General features: G+C 60.4%; 1 protein-coding gene across 1 annotated transcript in view; it reads left to right on the forward strand.

Moving 5' to 3' along the window:
* Positions 1–1,998: 1,998 nt before the first annotated feature.
* VOLCADRAFT_104026 (uncharacterized protein) overlaps positions 1,999–16,209 on the forward strand; it is a gene marked incomplete at its 5' end in the record, with an annotated part of 21,691 nt that continues 7,480 nt past the window's right edge. Inside the window, 12 exons of the mRNA XM_002948653.1 lie at positions 1,999–2,030; positions 2,267–2,388; positions 3,884–5,487; positions 5,818–6,834; positions 7,522–8,460; positions 8,725–10,087; positions 10,535–12,414; positions 12,828–12,975; positions 13,474–13,539; positions 14,103–14,293; positions 14,868–14,945; positions 15,377–15,562. Of these exons, the coding sequence (XP_002948699.1) occupies positions 1,999–2,030; positions 2,267–2,388; positions 3,884–5,487; positions 5,818–6,834; positions 7,522–8,460; positions 8,725–10,087; positions 10,535–12,414; positions 12,828–12,975; positions 13,474–13,539; positions 14,103–14,293; positions 14,868–14,945; positions 15,377–15,562 (7,626 nt within the window). The remainder of the gene's footprint in view (positions 2,031–2,266; positions 2,389–3,883; positions 5,488–5,817; positions 6,835–7,521; positions 8,461–8,724; positions 10,088–10,534; positions 12,415–12,827; positions 12,976–13,473; positions 13,540–14,102; positions 14,294–14,867; positions 14,946–15,376; positions 15,563–16,209) is intronic.

Consider the following 16,209-nt stretch of genomic DNA (forward strand, 5'->3'; position numbering starts at 1 on the left):
AGCCGACCGTAGGCCGCAAACGTTTGGACAGCCCAAACTCCCTTTAAGCGCGAAGGCCCCCGCCAGCCGCACAAGCAATATCCTGCAAAATAGTTTAAATATTTGGCAGGTTGCTCATATCAAATTTCAATGCCAAAAGTACGTCGGCAAAGCCTGTAAGGACTCCCGCAAAGCAGCTAAGAAAAGAAAGCTGCACGGTCCAATCCATATAAAAGCAATTATATGCAAGTACCTTTGGCTTGCCTCCAAAAGATGGCCTCAGACCTCGACCGCCCCCGGTAAATCCGCGCACAGGCGGTCTCAACCGTGCCAAGTCAAATGATTCCGCTTGCGCCGTTTTTATAGGATGGCTCTCAAAGTGCATAAGAAGAAGGACTGAACATAAGGGACGGTATTCGACGATTATCCGCACGCACGACGCGACACAAGTAGAGTGCTTTACGAAGTGACAAGTGTATTATGAAATGCAATAGGGATGTCAGGCTGCCATGTAGCTATGTCAGGGTGCCGTAATTAGAAGTGGCCAAGATTAGGAGTGGCCATAAAGCCATTGTTGTACGGCAACGCTCCCAGCCGAAGGTTCCCAATAAGGGATGATGCTTTTCAGATTCTGTAAAGGATGCAGAATGGCAGGAAACACCCTCAGGCTACCCAGATAAAAAAAGTACTTAAGCAAGGGTATTACTTGAACGATGAATCAGATGGATTAATGGCGCAAGTGTGCAATTGACTAATGGATGACATTTATTGGAATCCTAGAGTTGGAGAGTATCCAATGCTAGATGTCTCACAATACCAACGCGGTCTAAGAAGAATTGTGCTAGCTGGCGGAGGCTAGGGTCGCTTGCTCTAAATTTGCTCGTGTGTATTAGCTTGGCTCAATTTCTCCTTACCTTTATGTCCCGTCCTCTCCTACATATCGTCTAGATTATCTTATTGTTCACGTGCCTTCTGGCTATGATGGCCGCCTCTGGCCTTAAGGAGGTCTCAGGGCTTGCGGTTAAGGCAGTTCTGTGCAGTTCATCGATGTACTGAGAATGATAACCCTGTACTGGCACAGTACCCCGGAACCTTTTCTACCTTGTGCAATAACACACCAGACTGCCCTTGAAAAACTATACGTGCCCGCAGACGTTTAACCTGCGGTCGCGTTGTTGTTGACAAACGTTGTGATGGCACGCAGTCGCACATGCACCATTTACCACCCCCAAGCTGATGCATCTCATGCCCTGAGAGCAAAGCAAATGACATTGCAAATCCTGGTATCGCGGTGGAAGGACTCTGAGCCCAGAGATGTCCTGGGTCGATTGCAAGCTGGCCTGCGGTCACAGGAGACGCTTGCATGCATGATGATTATACCGTACACGGCCGCCCGCATGGAACCCGGACTGACCACCGGAAGTCAGAGGTGGCTGTCTACAAGTTCAAAGAGCTCAACAGCATTAACAAGCTTACCTTCTCCGCTCGCACGGTACATGACAGACACATAATGTTATACCACAACTTCAGAAAAGTACCTATTGGCAGATGCAGATCCCGTGGTATGCCCAGAATACAACATATACACTGAATTCATGTTTACGGTGGATAGGCTAAGGCTTTTCCAATGGCCATAGCACATTTGCTTGTGGAAGGTGAACCCCGTTCCGATTCGCGTTTAACACGGCGCGATATCTTGCATGGTTAGCAGAGGATGTCTAGGGAAAGCGTTCACAAGGCCGCGGCGGCGGTGGCGGCAGGCGGATGCTACCAGGCCAGGCACACGGGAGCGAGCCCGATTGCGCACGAAAAAATGCGCAGATACCTTTCGGAAAAGTAGGGATTCCCATGGCAAGACGGTTAGCGATACTTACAAAGCCACCAGACTATGTCCCTGGTCCCTATGTCCGGAACGGCAAGAGATTGGGTCATGGGCTTCCCGCGCATCCATACGTCAGCTTGCTGTGCCAGCAATGGACTGAGTACTTAAGCTACTGGGACGCCATCCAATCATGTCTTATGATTCCTCAAGGCATTATGTGGATCAGAGGGTGAGCATTGCGGCGCCACCTACGTTTTCCAACACTGGATGTTTTAGCAGCATTTCATTCCTTTTATTCATTAAAGGAATACTGAATTGTTTTCAGTTGGCAGGCTTATGTTCTCTTGCCAAGTGTGACCTTTGTTATACGTCATCCATCGCCCTGTATCAAAAAGTGCAAGGCGAAGTGGATCCAGGTCATCGCCCTGAATCCATCGCCCTGACGGCCGGGCGGGGCTCTTTCAGGATGACTGAGATCCGTACGACTGCGCTGCTGTCCCTTTCTGTCCTACGCGGAAAAATTATGTTGTTCTCTGGATTACAAAGACGTGACGACTTTTTGAGGCCATCATTTATCAACGATGGAGGTGCGTCGAAGCCAAAAACAAAACAAGTACCGCAGATATCTCGGCATCAGCGAAATGCAAGGTAGGAACGAAAGTGAAGATACCATGGCACTAAAACTTTAACCCTTAGGTGCCTAACCCATAGCACGTCGGATTGCGGCGTGCAAATATACCGGTTCTTGTGTACAAGGCATAACGATATGTGCGCCGAAGGCATGCGGACATGGGGCAAATACCTGATAGATAGGTATTATGAACCAAGACTTCTTATCACGCCTGGCATTTTTGACGTTTGAATGGAAAACGCCACCGTGGCATCATGGGGTTACAGACCCGAACTACTACTTGCAAAGTGCAAACAGACCCACGGGTCAGGATTTTCACGATGGCAGCATACAGCGAACAGCTGAACACATGTAGCGTTGCATGGTAAGGACTAAATTCCGCAAAAGTTGTTAATCCTTAGCACTTGACAACTTTTCATTAGCTCGCCAGCTCCTGCAGCGATTAAGGTTTCCCGCCAAGCAGGCCAGCATCTTTCGCAGTATCATCGCCACCAGTTCCCAAAGCGAATAGTTGACCCAAGCATGCAATTTTGACAGAGGCTCATAGACCTGTCATTTGTGACTTTCAGCTCAGGGCGCTCTCCCCGGACGCCATCATTATTTCCATCAAGATCCATCAAGCCAAGGTCAGACTGGTTCTGGCTTTCATCTCGCAAGCCTCTGTTCAATCCAATATACCTCCACTTGCTTCAGAGATACCGGTCGAGCTTTCTGTCACCTGTAAGTCCAAGGCCAGGAGCGGCTGAAAAAGTTCCAAAGCAGGGGTCCTCAACCCTGTTTCAAAGCGGGAAGGGGGTCAAAGTTGCTCCTTTCTTGACCACAACACCACCTGGTTAATCTAAGCGGAGGTTTTCTGGGGACTTTTTCTTCTATGTCTTACGAGCTGCAGCAGCGGCCGGAGTCGGCACACCTGCTTCGTCTTACGTTGCGGCCAACCAGCTGGAAGAGCTTTGCACCTTAGGAAAGGGTTGCAAATACCTGTTATTCTTTCGTCTTCCACAACTAACATGTGCTTGTCTGCATCCACCTGTTCCGTTCCTGTTCAGTGTTAGTCAAACAAACAACGCAGCTTATCGCGGTCATCATCACCACAGCCATTGATATCCCGCGTGGTCACCATCGTCATCCTACTCACCGTCGTCAATATTATCACAACGCGCTGAAGCCCAGCCGATTCTCCAACATCGCGCTCGCTGCGCACGCGCACACGGTCGCTCCTACTGCCGTCTGGAATTTTATCCTTGGCCCAAACGCCACATCATCATATTATCACCACAGCAACCACCAGGACCACCAGCACCACACCACCACCTTTATGGCTCAATTTTACACAACGGGACGTGCGCTACCCGATCCTCCGCAAGATCAATCAGCGTCGCCACGCACAGCCAAGCCAGAAGACGCCACCACCGCCACCACCACCGCCACCACCACCGCCACCCTCTCCGCAGCCGCCGCGATCGTTAACGGCGCCATAAGCGCTGCCTGCCGCCCTGTTGACTACCTAGATAACAATTCTGGTGATGACGTTACTGAAGATGGCAGCGGGGCCCCTGGGGGCGACGGGGAGTCCTCCCCTCGTGGCCGCGGGAGGCTAGGAGAGCTCGCGGCCGCACCGACCAGTACGCGGCAACATCACCAAGCCGACGACCACGGAGGTCGCAAACTCATTCAAGGTCAACGTCTACTGCACAGCGGTGCTGACGACACCACCGTCGTCATCAGCAGCAGGAATATCGGCAGCAGCGCCCCGGCCTCAAGCCCAGGACCCCAACGCGTCGGGTCAGACGAGGACCTAACCCGAGGTCCGGATCGAGTCCCTGCAGCTGGCACCACCGGCGCCACCACCGGCGCTGCTGCTGGCGGTGGGACTGTCGCCACCCACACGGTGTCCTTAGTCACTAACCTGGACAGCGACCTAGGGAGGCGAACACACAGCCATACCTTGGCGGTGGGCGGCGGCGGCGGCGGCGGGGGCGGGGGCGCCGCCGCCACCGGGCCCGGAAATGTCGTATCTGGAACGGTCCTGCCGTGTTCGCAGGTGGCCTTGACGATGCAGTGTGGTACGGCTACCCTGGCCCCAGGGGCTACTCTTCTCGGAAACCTGGAAACTCCTGCCGTCATCGCCACCATCAAAGGCCATGGCTTGGACCCACCATCACCACCATCTCCTAAGCAGCAAGAGATGCAGCAGAAGCCGCAGGAGCTTCTAGGGACGCGGACTCGCAGCACAGTGAACGAGTCCGGCAACGCGTATGCGACGTCACATGAAGGGGTTGCAGCAGCCCCCGGAGGCGGCGAGCAGGGTCCCGCGGCGCCTGCTGACACGGTGTTTCGGTCGTACTTGCGTGCCGCCGACGCGGGCCCGGACACGGGTGTTGGCAGCCGTGGGTTTGTGGGATTGCGGGTTGGGCGTATCAGTCGTCCGCGGGAGCAGCTGGGCGGGGGCAGGTGCCTGCAGGTGCCGCAGTCGACTCAACGGCAGGATTGGTTTGAAGGGAAAGGTGGTCAACGATGCCAGAGTCATGGGGCACTAGCGGGGGGGAATTCGGAGGGTCGCGGAGGTCGTGAGTACGTCAGCAGCCGAAGTCAGGTGGACCGTGAGCAGCACAACCGTGACGCCGAGGAGCGGTGCGTGTACGACGATCGTCGTGACGATGGAGGTCTCGCTAAGGATGCTCGTACATCTGGTGACATCCAAAGTTACGGGAGGGAGAGTGATAAGGTTCGGGGCCGCCATGAGTACGGCGGCGCCCCTCGTACAGATGTTGGGCGCGATAATGGTAGGCGCGACTATGGCAGATATGATTATGGCGGACATTTGCTGAAGTGCGAACGCCCGTGTGATTCTGTCGGCGGCCGCCGGGGGTACGTTATCGGCCGGGTGTACGGCGGGTATTACGACAACGGCAGTCATCGTGAAGTGTGCCGCAGCGATGCCGACCGCGGCCGCGGTGACGGCAACTGTACGGACGCGGGGCGACGCGAAGGTGTACGGCCTGGCGATGGTCCTAGCCGCGATGGCGCCGGTCCTATCGGGAACGCGGATCCCCACGTCAGCGGCGGCGCCAGTCGCCGTACAGAGAATCAGCAGCGCGGACGCCAACACCACCGTCGAGCTGACCCTGTTGCCGGCTGCGGCAGCGGCGGCGGCTGCGGCAGGGCCGGCCAAGATTACGGCACTCGTGGTGGAAGCCGCGATCCCCGCGATCCCCGCTGCGGAAGCGGTGGCGGCGGCGGTGGCGGCGGCGGCGGCGGCAGCAGCAACTCGCGCGATGGCCGCAGCGGCGATGGTTATGATAACGGCCGGCCGCCGAACAGACATCGCCGCCGCCACACCCCGATATGCTGGGAGCCTCCGGCAGCTCACGACTCCGCCTTGGAGCGGCAGGAAACGGGGCCTCGAGGGTCCGTTGCGGCCGTAGTCAAGTCGGATACAGGAAGAGGCGAACCACAGGAAGATCAGCAGGAACGTCAGCGGATCAAGGGTGAAGATGCCGCCGCCGCCGCCGCTGGACTGGACAGCAGCCGCCACGGCGCTGTTGCGCGTGCCGGTGACGCAGCTGTGGCCGCCGTTATCAGGGTATTGCGTCCTGGACTTGGTCCAGGCCTTGAGATTCACACCGGCTCAGGGCCGGTCCTTCCAGCTAACGCAGAGGCCGGAGCCGTCGGCGATCGAGGGTGCGGTACAACAGGAGAAGGCATGACGGAGCGAGCGGCGGCATCGGCGGCGGCAGCCGGCGACCCTGCCGCGGCGCCGCCACTGTCTCAGCGGCAGCAATCGTGCGGCCAGCATGGCGCACTTTTGCATGCTCAGCTATGGGCAGTGAAGGGCGAGCTGGAAGGGGAGGAAAAGGGAGAACAGGGTGAGGGCAACAGAAGGCGGCAACGCACAGGCCGCAGTGCCAGCAGCAGCGACAAAGGATTCGGCGGCAGCGGAAGCAACGGTGGCGTCCGCGATGCGCATGAGTTGTCGCTACCTTTGCAAACGGCTTCGCCGTTGCGACGGCAGCCCGGGACGTCACCGCCGCCGCCGCCGCCGCCGCTGCCGAGCTCACGATCATTATCTCGCGCGCCGCGGCATGGCTGTATGCCGTACTCCGGCAAGGCCTGCCAAACGCATGATGATGTCTATGGGGTGGCAGAACGGGAACAGGAGGGTCGTGGAGTAAGTCAGCGGTTCAACCCCCGCGAGCAGCAGCCGGAGCAACTTAACGGCGGCGGCGACCGCGGTGACCAATTGGAAAGGCTGCTCGCTACCCCGAAAGCATCCCAAGAGTACGGCCTGTTTTCGGAACGGCATGGTGGCAACGGAGATGGCAACGTTGGTTCCGTAGCAGAGCGGCAGGGCGACATCGCTGACGCCGCCGTCGGCGCCGCCGCTGCAACCGCCACAACCACTGTAGACGACGACTTTAGCCTGCGTTTCACACAAGGGCGTAAGAGTCTGGACAGGACTCAGAGCCGGAGCTATTTTCGTATTTGCGGCGATCATGATGACGATAGGAGTGCATCCGCCGCAGCGGCAGGTACAGCGGCGGCAGCGTCGCCGCCGCAGCGACAGTGGAGCGGGCTGCCGTCAGGTCTGCCAACGGCTGCGACGGCGCTAGCGGATACGGCGGCTGCAGAGGCAGTGGGATCAGGGGCGATGGGGGGAAAGGCGATGGCGTCAGGGGCGGCGGAGGCAAAGGCGATGGCGTCCGCGGCGGCGGCGGTGTGCCTGGAACGTGTGAGGAAAGGCCTTTTAGTGGCGCCTGGTCCCTTGCAACCGCAGCTACACAGCCATCCGCACCCACCTCCACAGCCGCAGCCGCAACTGCGGAAACCAGGGCCGCAACCTGGCCATCACGAGCACGACGTCCGTCGCCCGGATATGCAGCAACCGCAACAACGCCCCGAGCAGGCTCCGGTAGTAACAACAACAACAACAACAACAACAACAACAGTAGCAGCAGCAACAACAACAACAGCCGCAGCAGTAGCAGCAGCTGGAGAAGGCCATGACGCACATGGACAAGGCCTGCAGGGGCAACAGCGAGCGGCACAACCCGGACACGACCTTCGCAACCTTGCTGTGGTGCGACTCCAGGACTACCCGGAACCGAGAGACCTGGCTGCCCGTCCGAGTAATGAACGAGATTGCGAGTGTGGCCACGATTATGAATGGGATCCGGAATCGAGGCGGGCTACGGATCGAGATCGAGATCGAGGATTGGATCGAGATCCGGAGCGAGATCCGGGTCGGGAAGCGTACCTGCAGCGGGAGATGGAGTTGCTGCGGAAGCGGCATTTGGAATGGCAGTTGCAGCAAAAGCGGAAGCGGGATCAGCTGGAGTGGGAGCGGGACAGAGAGCGGGAGAGGGAGCGGGAGAGAGAGCGGGACAGAGACCGGGAGCGCCCTCCACATCGTAATCGGGACCGGCATCGTCGAGCTACGTCACACGGAGATGTGCCGCTGGTTCCCGAACAAGTTGCTCGTCCTGAGCGCTGCCACCCGGAACACCACCCAGGGTCAGCCCGACGCGAGCGACGCGGTCTCGATCGAGACGACCGCAGCAGGGAACGGAGATGCGATCAACAACAGGTCTGGGAATTGAACAGGGATCGGGACCGGGACCGGGGCCCACCCCCGGACAGGGGCGTGGACAGTTGCAGTTTCTATGTGGGAAGTCCGGACCGAGGCCGACACCACCAAGGACAAGAATGGAACCCGGAGCACGACCGTGGAAAGGAGAGGGAGGGGGAGAGGGAGAGGGAGAGGGAGAGGGGGAGGGAGGGAGAAGGAGTGCTGGGCCAAGAGTTGGACAGGTGCCGACGCGGCCAGGACTCCGCCCCTGCAATCGGGTTCCGAGCTAAGTGGCCCGCGCGGATTTTTTCACGGCAATCGGAACTTGTGCAGGAGGGAGAGCGTCGCCGGATGCCGGCGGGTTCCCTTGAGCATGCGGGCGCCGCCGGGCAGCGACGTGGCCAGGCCGCGCCTCGGGGTATCGCCGCGGCGCGGCCGCAGCAGCAACGTGGCGAGTGCGCGGTGCGGACGCACGGTGTTTCGCCCCCGCACATACCACCACAAGAGCTGGCTCCAGGGGCCCGGGATGCGCTGCCTGGTCCGGTGCAGGGGCCTGCCCTAGAGGCTGAAGAAAGTCCGCTGCCAGCGCGCGACAGGCGGCGACCTGAGCGACAGCAACAGGAGGGGCAGCAACAACATCAGCAAGAAGAGCAAGAATTGCAGCAGCAAGGATTGCAGCAGCAGGAACAGCAGCAGATCCAGAAAGACCTGACTCGCCCCGCACAGCAGCAGAGCTCGCATTCGCACTTAGCACAGCCAACTGAGCGCGACGTGATGGAGCCGCCGCCAGGACCGCCGCCGCCGTCACCGTCACCGCTTCATCCACTAATGGGAGGTGGTATGCACCTATATGCCCACGTCCAGCTTGAAAGGCACGACGAAGGGCTATCCTGTGAACGACGCGAACATGAGCCAGGGCCAGAGCTAGTGGCCGACCGAGAGCAGGGTCGGAAGCGGCAGCGGCGGGAGGACGCACCCATGCCGACGCCTGCTGCTTCGTTTGCTCTTGAGCCCGCTGCTACTCCTGGAGAGCAGATCACGTCTGTGGGATCGCCATTGCAATCATCTGAGGGGGTGCTACTGGCGCTCCCATCGCAGCAGCCCCTGCAGCTACCGGGCCAGCAGCAGATAGGGGTGCTGCAGCTACCGGGCCAGCAGCAGGATAGACTTGGGACACGTAATCAAGGACAAGTGCGGGCTGCTGCCACACGACAGGTTACCACGGGTTATATGGGGGCTGAAGGGGAGGTGACAGGGCAGGAGCAAGGAAAGTATGGACAGGGGCTACGGTGCAGAGAGGATGAGGAGGGAGAGGGGGAGGGGGAGGAGGGTGAGAACAAGGGAGCGGAAGAGGAGGAGGAAGAGGAGGAGGAGGAAGAGGAGGAGGAGGAGGGACAAGGGCCTTCCGGCGGCGACACAGGCGCGAGGAGGTTGGGAGATGGATCGAGGAGTGGCGGAGACATTATTCCGGACGTTAGTGCCGCGGCAGCGGCAGCCATTGTTATGGGGGATGTGGGTCGTACTGGCATTGGCGGCGGCGGCGGCGGCGACGGTTGCGTGCCCAGCCGCAGCGACATGCTTAAAGAAGCCCAAGCGGAAGAGGAGGCGGCGGCGGCGGCGGCGGCGGCGGAGGAGGAGGAGGTAGAAATGGCAGCACCAGCGCGGAAATCCGAGCTCGTCTTGGGAGACATTGACCGCGGCCGCCGCCTTGGCCTTCACTGCGGTGAGGGCGCCGACGGCAACGGGCGGCGGGAGGAGAAAGAAGTCGTCGGCTCCAGGCTGGATCGCCAGGTTGCAGACATCTGGAAGCCGCAGGAATTACCTCAACACCTGGAACCGTCGCCGCCGTCGGAGCATCGTTTAGGCCGCCACCGGGAGGACGAGCAAGCCCCCCGCTACGTCAGCGGCATCAGTGCCGCCAGCGGCGCGGCCTCGGCGGAGCACGGAGCGGGGTCCCCCCGCTTCCTCGGGTTCGCGGTGCTGCCGCACGTCCGCCATTCGCCGACGTTGCTACAGCGCCAGCAGGAGAGGAAGTCCGCGGCGCGGCAGGGGCAACGCCAGCCGCCGTACAGCCCCCTGTATGGCGCCCGTGAGGAGCCGCACGCCGGGACTCGTAGTCCGCATCGCGCAGGTCGCCGGAGCCCACCACGGTATAGCACGCCGCGATCGAGCCCTCGCAGCCCGCCACGATCCAGATGCCTCCCACGGTCTCCCTCGCTTTCCCACCCGCATCCGTACCCGCATCCGTACCCGCATCCGTACCCGCATCCGTACCCCCATCCGTACCCGCAACCACACGCAAGTCGGGCTAGAGATGGCGACGACACGGACAGAGGCAGGGCCAGGGACACGGGCCAAAACCCAGCTTCCCAGAATGTTGCAAACCGTTCAATATTCGATCATTCGCCTCAGATTCAGCGAGGCATTCACAACAGAGACCAACTGCCGCCACTGCCTCCGCCACTGCCATCGGGGTCGTCATGGCAGCCGCCACCGCCGCCATCGCTGCAGCAGCAGCAACAGCAGCAGCCGCCAGGCCACACTCCGCGGCATTATCCGCGGGCTGTACCACCAAAGGACGAGGAGCGTAGGTTTCAGAGCCCTCCCCCGAGCAGGACCGACCCTCCGGAACCACGGCCGTCGTCGTCGTACCGTGGCCAATGGTTACGGAGTCAGACCATGCCGCAGCGGATGTCGCGGGAGTCGTCACCGCCGCCGCCGCCGCCGCCGCCGCCGCCGTTGCCGTCACCGGCGGAGGCGACGTGGGGGCTATGGCAGGAGCCACCCGGCAGCCGCAGTGGCGGCAATGGCGGCCATGGAGACGTCGGCGGCCATCGCCGATGGCATCATGATCGGGAAGGGCGAGGGGGGAAGATCCGGGAGGACGATCTGGGGCTCCGGGACCAGGCGATTCGGGATCGCAAGATCCCGGAGAACGGGATCCGGATGGATCCAACTGTTCAAAATCAGGAGCTCGACGGCCGGGATACACGCAAAACCCGGAATTATCGGGATCAAGAGACCCGGGAAGTACGGCAAGTACGGCATTGGCGTTCAGAGGCACGACAGGAGCACCAAGACGCCATGATGGCCGGCCGAAATCAGCTGGGGGGATCGGGACCGGGGCGACCTGGATTGGGACGGGAGGCGACGGCCGATGACCATGATCTGGATCGAGACGGGGGTTACCACGGAGAGTCCCGACGTGACACAGACAGGGGCAGGGAGGCCGCTGGCACGGTACGAGGGCTGGGCGGCAGCCTTGATTGGGCGCCGTACGAGCGGCGGTATGGCGGCTGGCGGGAGAGGGAGCGGGAGCAGCTGCCCGTCGGCTCGCCCCCAGGTGAATGGGTGATGGCGGGGAGGGCGGCGTCGCCGGCGCGTGGTGATGGTGATGGTGGTGGCGGCGGCGGCGGAGGCCGAGGCGATGGCGACGGCCGCGGCGATGGCGACGGCGACGGCAGGGGCGCTGCAGGAGTGTCGTACCAGCTTGACAGGGTCGTGGGGCGGCAGGAGGGACTCACGGCGGTGGAAGGGCAAGGAGGCGAAGAGGCAAGGGGTCTGCCGGGACATGGGTACGGCAGCGGCAGCGGCGGTGGCGAAGTGGAGGGTTACGGTGCGCCAAGTAGCTGCAAGCGCAGGCGAAGTGGCGACGGCGATGGTGGCGGGAGGGTTGCATTACCCCCCCCTGCACAGGATCGCCGCCAGTCGCGTGAAGAGGCGTCGACTCCGCCCGCCCGCTACAGACTCCTTGAAGAGCCGGGCCACGGGGCCGGCAGTAGCGGCGCCGCAACCATCGCCGTCACGGGGAGCGGCGGCCGCAGCGGCAGCGGCGGCGGCGGCAGCAGCGCTGAGCATATTGTTGAAGGGCACACCGGCCGCAAGCGATCGCGGAGCAACAGCAGCGACGTGATCGGCGGCCGTCGGCAGATTGACGTACAGCACCAGCCGCCGCCGCTGGCCTCTGTGGTGGAAGAACTCCAAAGCCCGCAGTCCCGCTGGTTCCGTGTATCAGCGCGGATGTCCACGGCGGCTGGGCTTCAACACACCACTACATCACGTCATCGTGATGACGTCAGCGCCTACGACAGGGAAGAGCCGTCGTACCGCAACGCCGCCGCTGAGCACGGCAGCAGGTCAGCGGCGGCGGCGCTCCCAACCCGCGGCGCCGCCAGCGCGGCGGCGGAAGAGCGTAGCGGCGATGGCGGCCCTGGGCGGCATCGCGGCGAGGAACGATCCTTGGGTTGCGACAAGGGCCGGCAGCAGCGGACGGAGTACGGCGGCCACCGTCGGGGCCCCGCCGGCGGCGGCGGCGGTGATGAGGGTCCATTCCAGACAGATGCCGTCGGCCCCGTGGGCATCCGCATCAACCAAGCAATCCTGGGCGCCGGGACAAACTACAAAAACATCCTGACGGTATGTACGAATGTACGGATGTAGGGATTGATGCGGGAGCTGTCGAATGGATAAGCGTCAGTTTGCGATGCCTCGAATCGGTGTGTGTATGTGTAGGACGGAAGTAAAGTGATGAGGACGGGGAGTTGTGTGGGGCTCATTGGGGTTGGTCTGGTTTGTAGGTTGTGGAGTGTGCTCACGGCCATTCACTCTTTAGATTGCCCCCATTCCCTGCTCCCCCTCCGAACGAATCTACAATCCCCGCCCCGTTCTGGGACGAGGATTCGTTTTGCTCCAAAGAAGAGTTCTCCCTTTCACCTCTGCCTTTAACTCCGTTCTTCTAGGTGCATCGCATCTGTCTGAATATCCGGTAGCTTTTGTAAAGAAATCGAAGTTGTTTGTATGTATGTATGTATGTGCCAACTACGGCACAGTTGGTCCGCGAGCGAGGTCCCCAGTTCGAGCCCGTCAACGTGGCGGCGGCGCTGCACCGCCTGGGCTCCTGCGGCTTAGCGCCCGGAAGTACGGCGGTACGACAGCTCATGGCGGATCCGCAGTTCAAAGAGCTGGAGCGGATGGCATGTGAGTACGGCAGTTGTACGACAGGGATACATGGCATGGGTAAAGAGGGCAGCGGCGGCGGGTGAACGCGAAATGAGGCACGGGCAGCACGTTGGGTTTTAAAGAGCTCAAAAGGCTTTGGAGAGAGCGTTCGAGTAGGATCCCGCTCACCTCACCGTACAACTACGCTTTAAAAAATTGACATGGAGAACTGAAATCCTAAGCCCCATATACGAGTGTGACCCCTCCTAACTCACAACCCCCATACCCCCATCCTCCCTCGACCGTCCTGCGGCATACGCGCTTTGATGAATGAACCCATATGGCATGTACGGCATGTAGTGGAATATATGCCGTACTTCACGGCCCGCAACGTGGCGAACAGCATGTGGGCTCTCAGCAAGATCAGGTACAAACCCAAGGCGCCGTACAGCGGTGCTCACGGGGCCGCTGAAGCCGGTGGCGGCGGCGGCGGCGGCGGCGGCGGCCCATTGATGGATGCGCTCTGCTCCCGTGCAGCTGTTACTTTGGGGCAGTTCACACCACAACACGTGGGCAATGCGCTGTGGGCATTCGGCACGCTGGGTAAGCGTACGAGAGGGGTTGCCGTACGACACATATCATGGTGGCGATATTTAATAAAGCCCGTACTGCACGGTAATGTACCCATGCAGATATCTAAAACCGAATGGCGTAGCGCTTGAAGACCACCGCTACCATTACGTCACTGCCTACTTGCAAACCCTCAAAACCTTTAACAAAAATGGAAAGAATCCCAAAGCATTAAATCCCTATATAACTTAATTTTTCAACTGGGGCCCCCCTAGCTCTCCCACCCTAAAACCCCACATCCGCCCCGCTACCCCCCTTTGCTCTGGGATGCCGGCAGCAAATACTTCGCTTCTCGCATGTATATACCACCCCTTTCCGGGTTTGCACACGGGATTTCCTCCCACCGACAATTGCCGGTTTGTACGGCGGCAGTTATTTCCGTTGACTCTTGCTGCATGTATTTCCCCCCTCATGTATTTCCCGTTTTTTTTGCGGGTGTATGTATTTGCATATATGCTATATATATAGCATAAACATAATGCGTAATATTTTGCGATATATGTACCGCAGTATACTCTCCCTCCCCCCTGTTGCAGGTTACCACCCAGGAGAGCCTCTCCTGCAGGGCCTTACGACCCGGCTGCTGGAGGTGCTTCCGGAGGCCCTCCCGCAAAACATTTCCAACGGCCTGCTGGGGCTTGCCAAATTAGGATGGAGCCCGGGGCCCCACGTGCTGGACCAGCTGGCCCGCGGGTCGGTGGGCAAGGTACCCGAGTTCAATGCGCAGGTGCGTGTGTACGTGACAGAACGTCACGAGCTGTGTCTGTAAGAGGAGGAGGAGGGGTAGATGGGCGGGTTGGTAATAATGAAAACAACGACGCGTGTGAGAGATACACACAACCGGCAACCGACAACCCTTCTCTTGCCGTAAAGGGTCTTTCAACCCCACCGGCCCGCAACCGCAGCCGTCCGCATCACCCCCGTGTCGGTCACCGGGCATGAGCCTCAGTCTCATGCGCTCACTCACTCCCGGACGTTTCTCACTCACTCCCAACGAGCGCAGCCTCACGACAACAACATTTAACAAATTGGCCACAGCAACACAGCGCACAATCTTCACTTGACTCATGGCGACGAAGTGCTTTCCTCCTCCCCTTACCCTACCTTCCTCCCCTCCCCCATCCTTAAGTCCTACCGCTCCACCTCAAGCGCCCCAAGCCCCCTTGGAAGCATACCGCCACACACACCGCCACACCTCTACACCTCCGCCATCTGCAGTCGATCGTCTGCGCATTGCTTCTCGCTGCACAATATATAAGGTGATTCCCCTGCTGCGGCCCTCCCTGGACACCGGTCTGCAGGCTTTGGTCAACACCCTGTGGGCAATGGCTCATCTGAATTATGTGCACGAGGGGCTGCAGACCGCAATGTTCGAACAGGTGAGAGCCGACGCCGGGAGGGCGGGTGAGGAGAACTGGGGGGGGGGACGGTGGGGGGGAGGAGGGGGGGAGGAGGGGGGAGGAGAACTGGGGGAGGAGGGGGACGGTGGGGGGGAGGAGAGGGGGAGGAGGGGGGAGGAGAACTGGGGGAGGAGGGGGACGGTGGGGGGGAGGAGGGGGGAGGAGAACTGGGGGAGGAGGGGGACGGTGGGGGGGAGGAGGGGGGGAGGAGGGGGGAGGAGGACTGGGGGAGGGGGGGGACGGTGGGGGGGATGGTTGGGAGGGGGACACTTGCACGCACATACACATGCATCTATCCGACTCCCCCCCTCCCTGCTCATCCACATTGGCAGCTGCCTGCTCGGCAAAATGCTCTCCCCCACACCCACACCCACACCCACACCCACACCCACACCCACACCCACCCGCAGGCTCTAAAGCGAATACTCGAGTTCAACCCCCAGAACGTGGCCAACTTCGTGTGGGCTGCCGCGACCCTTGGACTGGGAAGCAGCGCAGGCGGCGGAGGCGGAGGCGGTGGTGGAGGGTGCCAGCAGGGCCTTATGCCCCAGCGCCTCCTTCGCAAGTGCTGCGAGCAGGCGCTCGCCACTCTGCAGGTGAAGAGACATTTTGGATTTGTTCGTCTGTCTTCTACATGACATTGTCCGCGTAAGACACCTCCAAAATATGTATTAGAGCCTGGGAATCGAACACCCACACCTCATGGTTCCTTGATTTCACCGCTTGGTGACCCGGCGGGGGAGGTTTATGCGGGAGCCTTGCAGCGTACTGCCTGCTTCAGCTAACCCGGCTCATGCTGTTTAGTCTCGACGCCTAGGGTTTCACCGCATAGCTGGGTGTGTCGTACATATGCTGGCTTTTTGTGTGGTTGGCTGTACTCACACCCGGGGGAGGTTTGGATGCGTGGCGGCACATGGCCCGTATGTTCTAATACGCACCCACGCAGCTCTTTTCCCCCCGCCACAACCACACCCCCACCACCACCTAACACCTCCCACTCTACATCGCACACCGCGCGCGAGACGCAATCGCTGTTCTGCTCGCGAACCCATTCCGCCCTCCATTTGCCGCCGTCAGCTCGTGTGTTCTGTACAGCAGAACCGCGAACATCCTTCGTGCTTTTCTGTTCGCGAGCCTGAGAACTTTCCTCTATGGTGGGGTTTCCATCCCCCTCAAGCATCCCCATCCCCGCCGTGGTATTCCTTGGTATTGCTTATGTGATTTCTCCCCGCCCCCCCCCCCC

The sequence above is a fragment of the Volvox carteri genome, assembly GCF_000143455.1.
Source record: "Volvox carteri f. nagariensis unplaced genomic scaffold VOLCAscaffold_11, whole genome shotgun sequence".
Lineage (NCBI taxonomy): Eukaryota > Viridiplantae > Chlorophyta > Chlorophyceae > Chlamydomonadales > Volvocaceae > Volvox > Volvox carteri.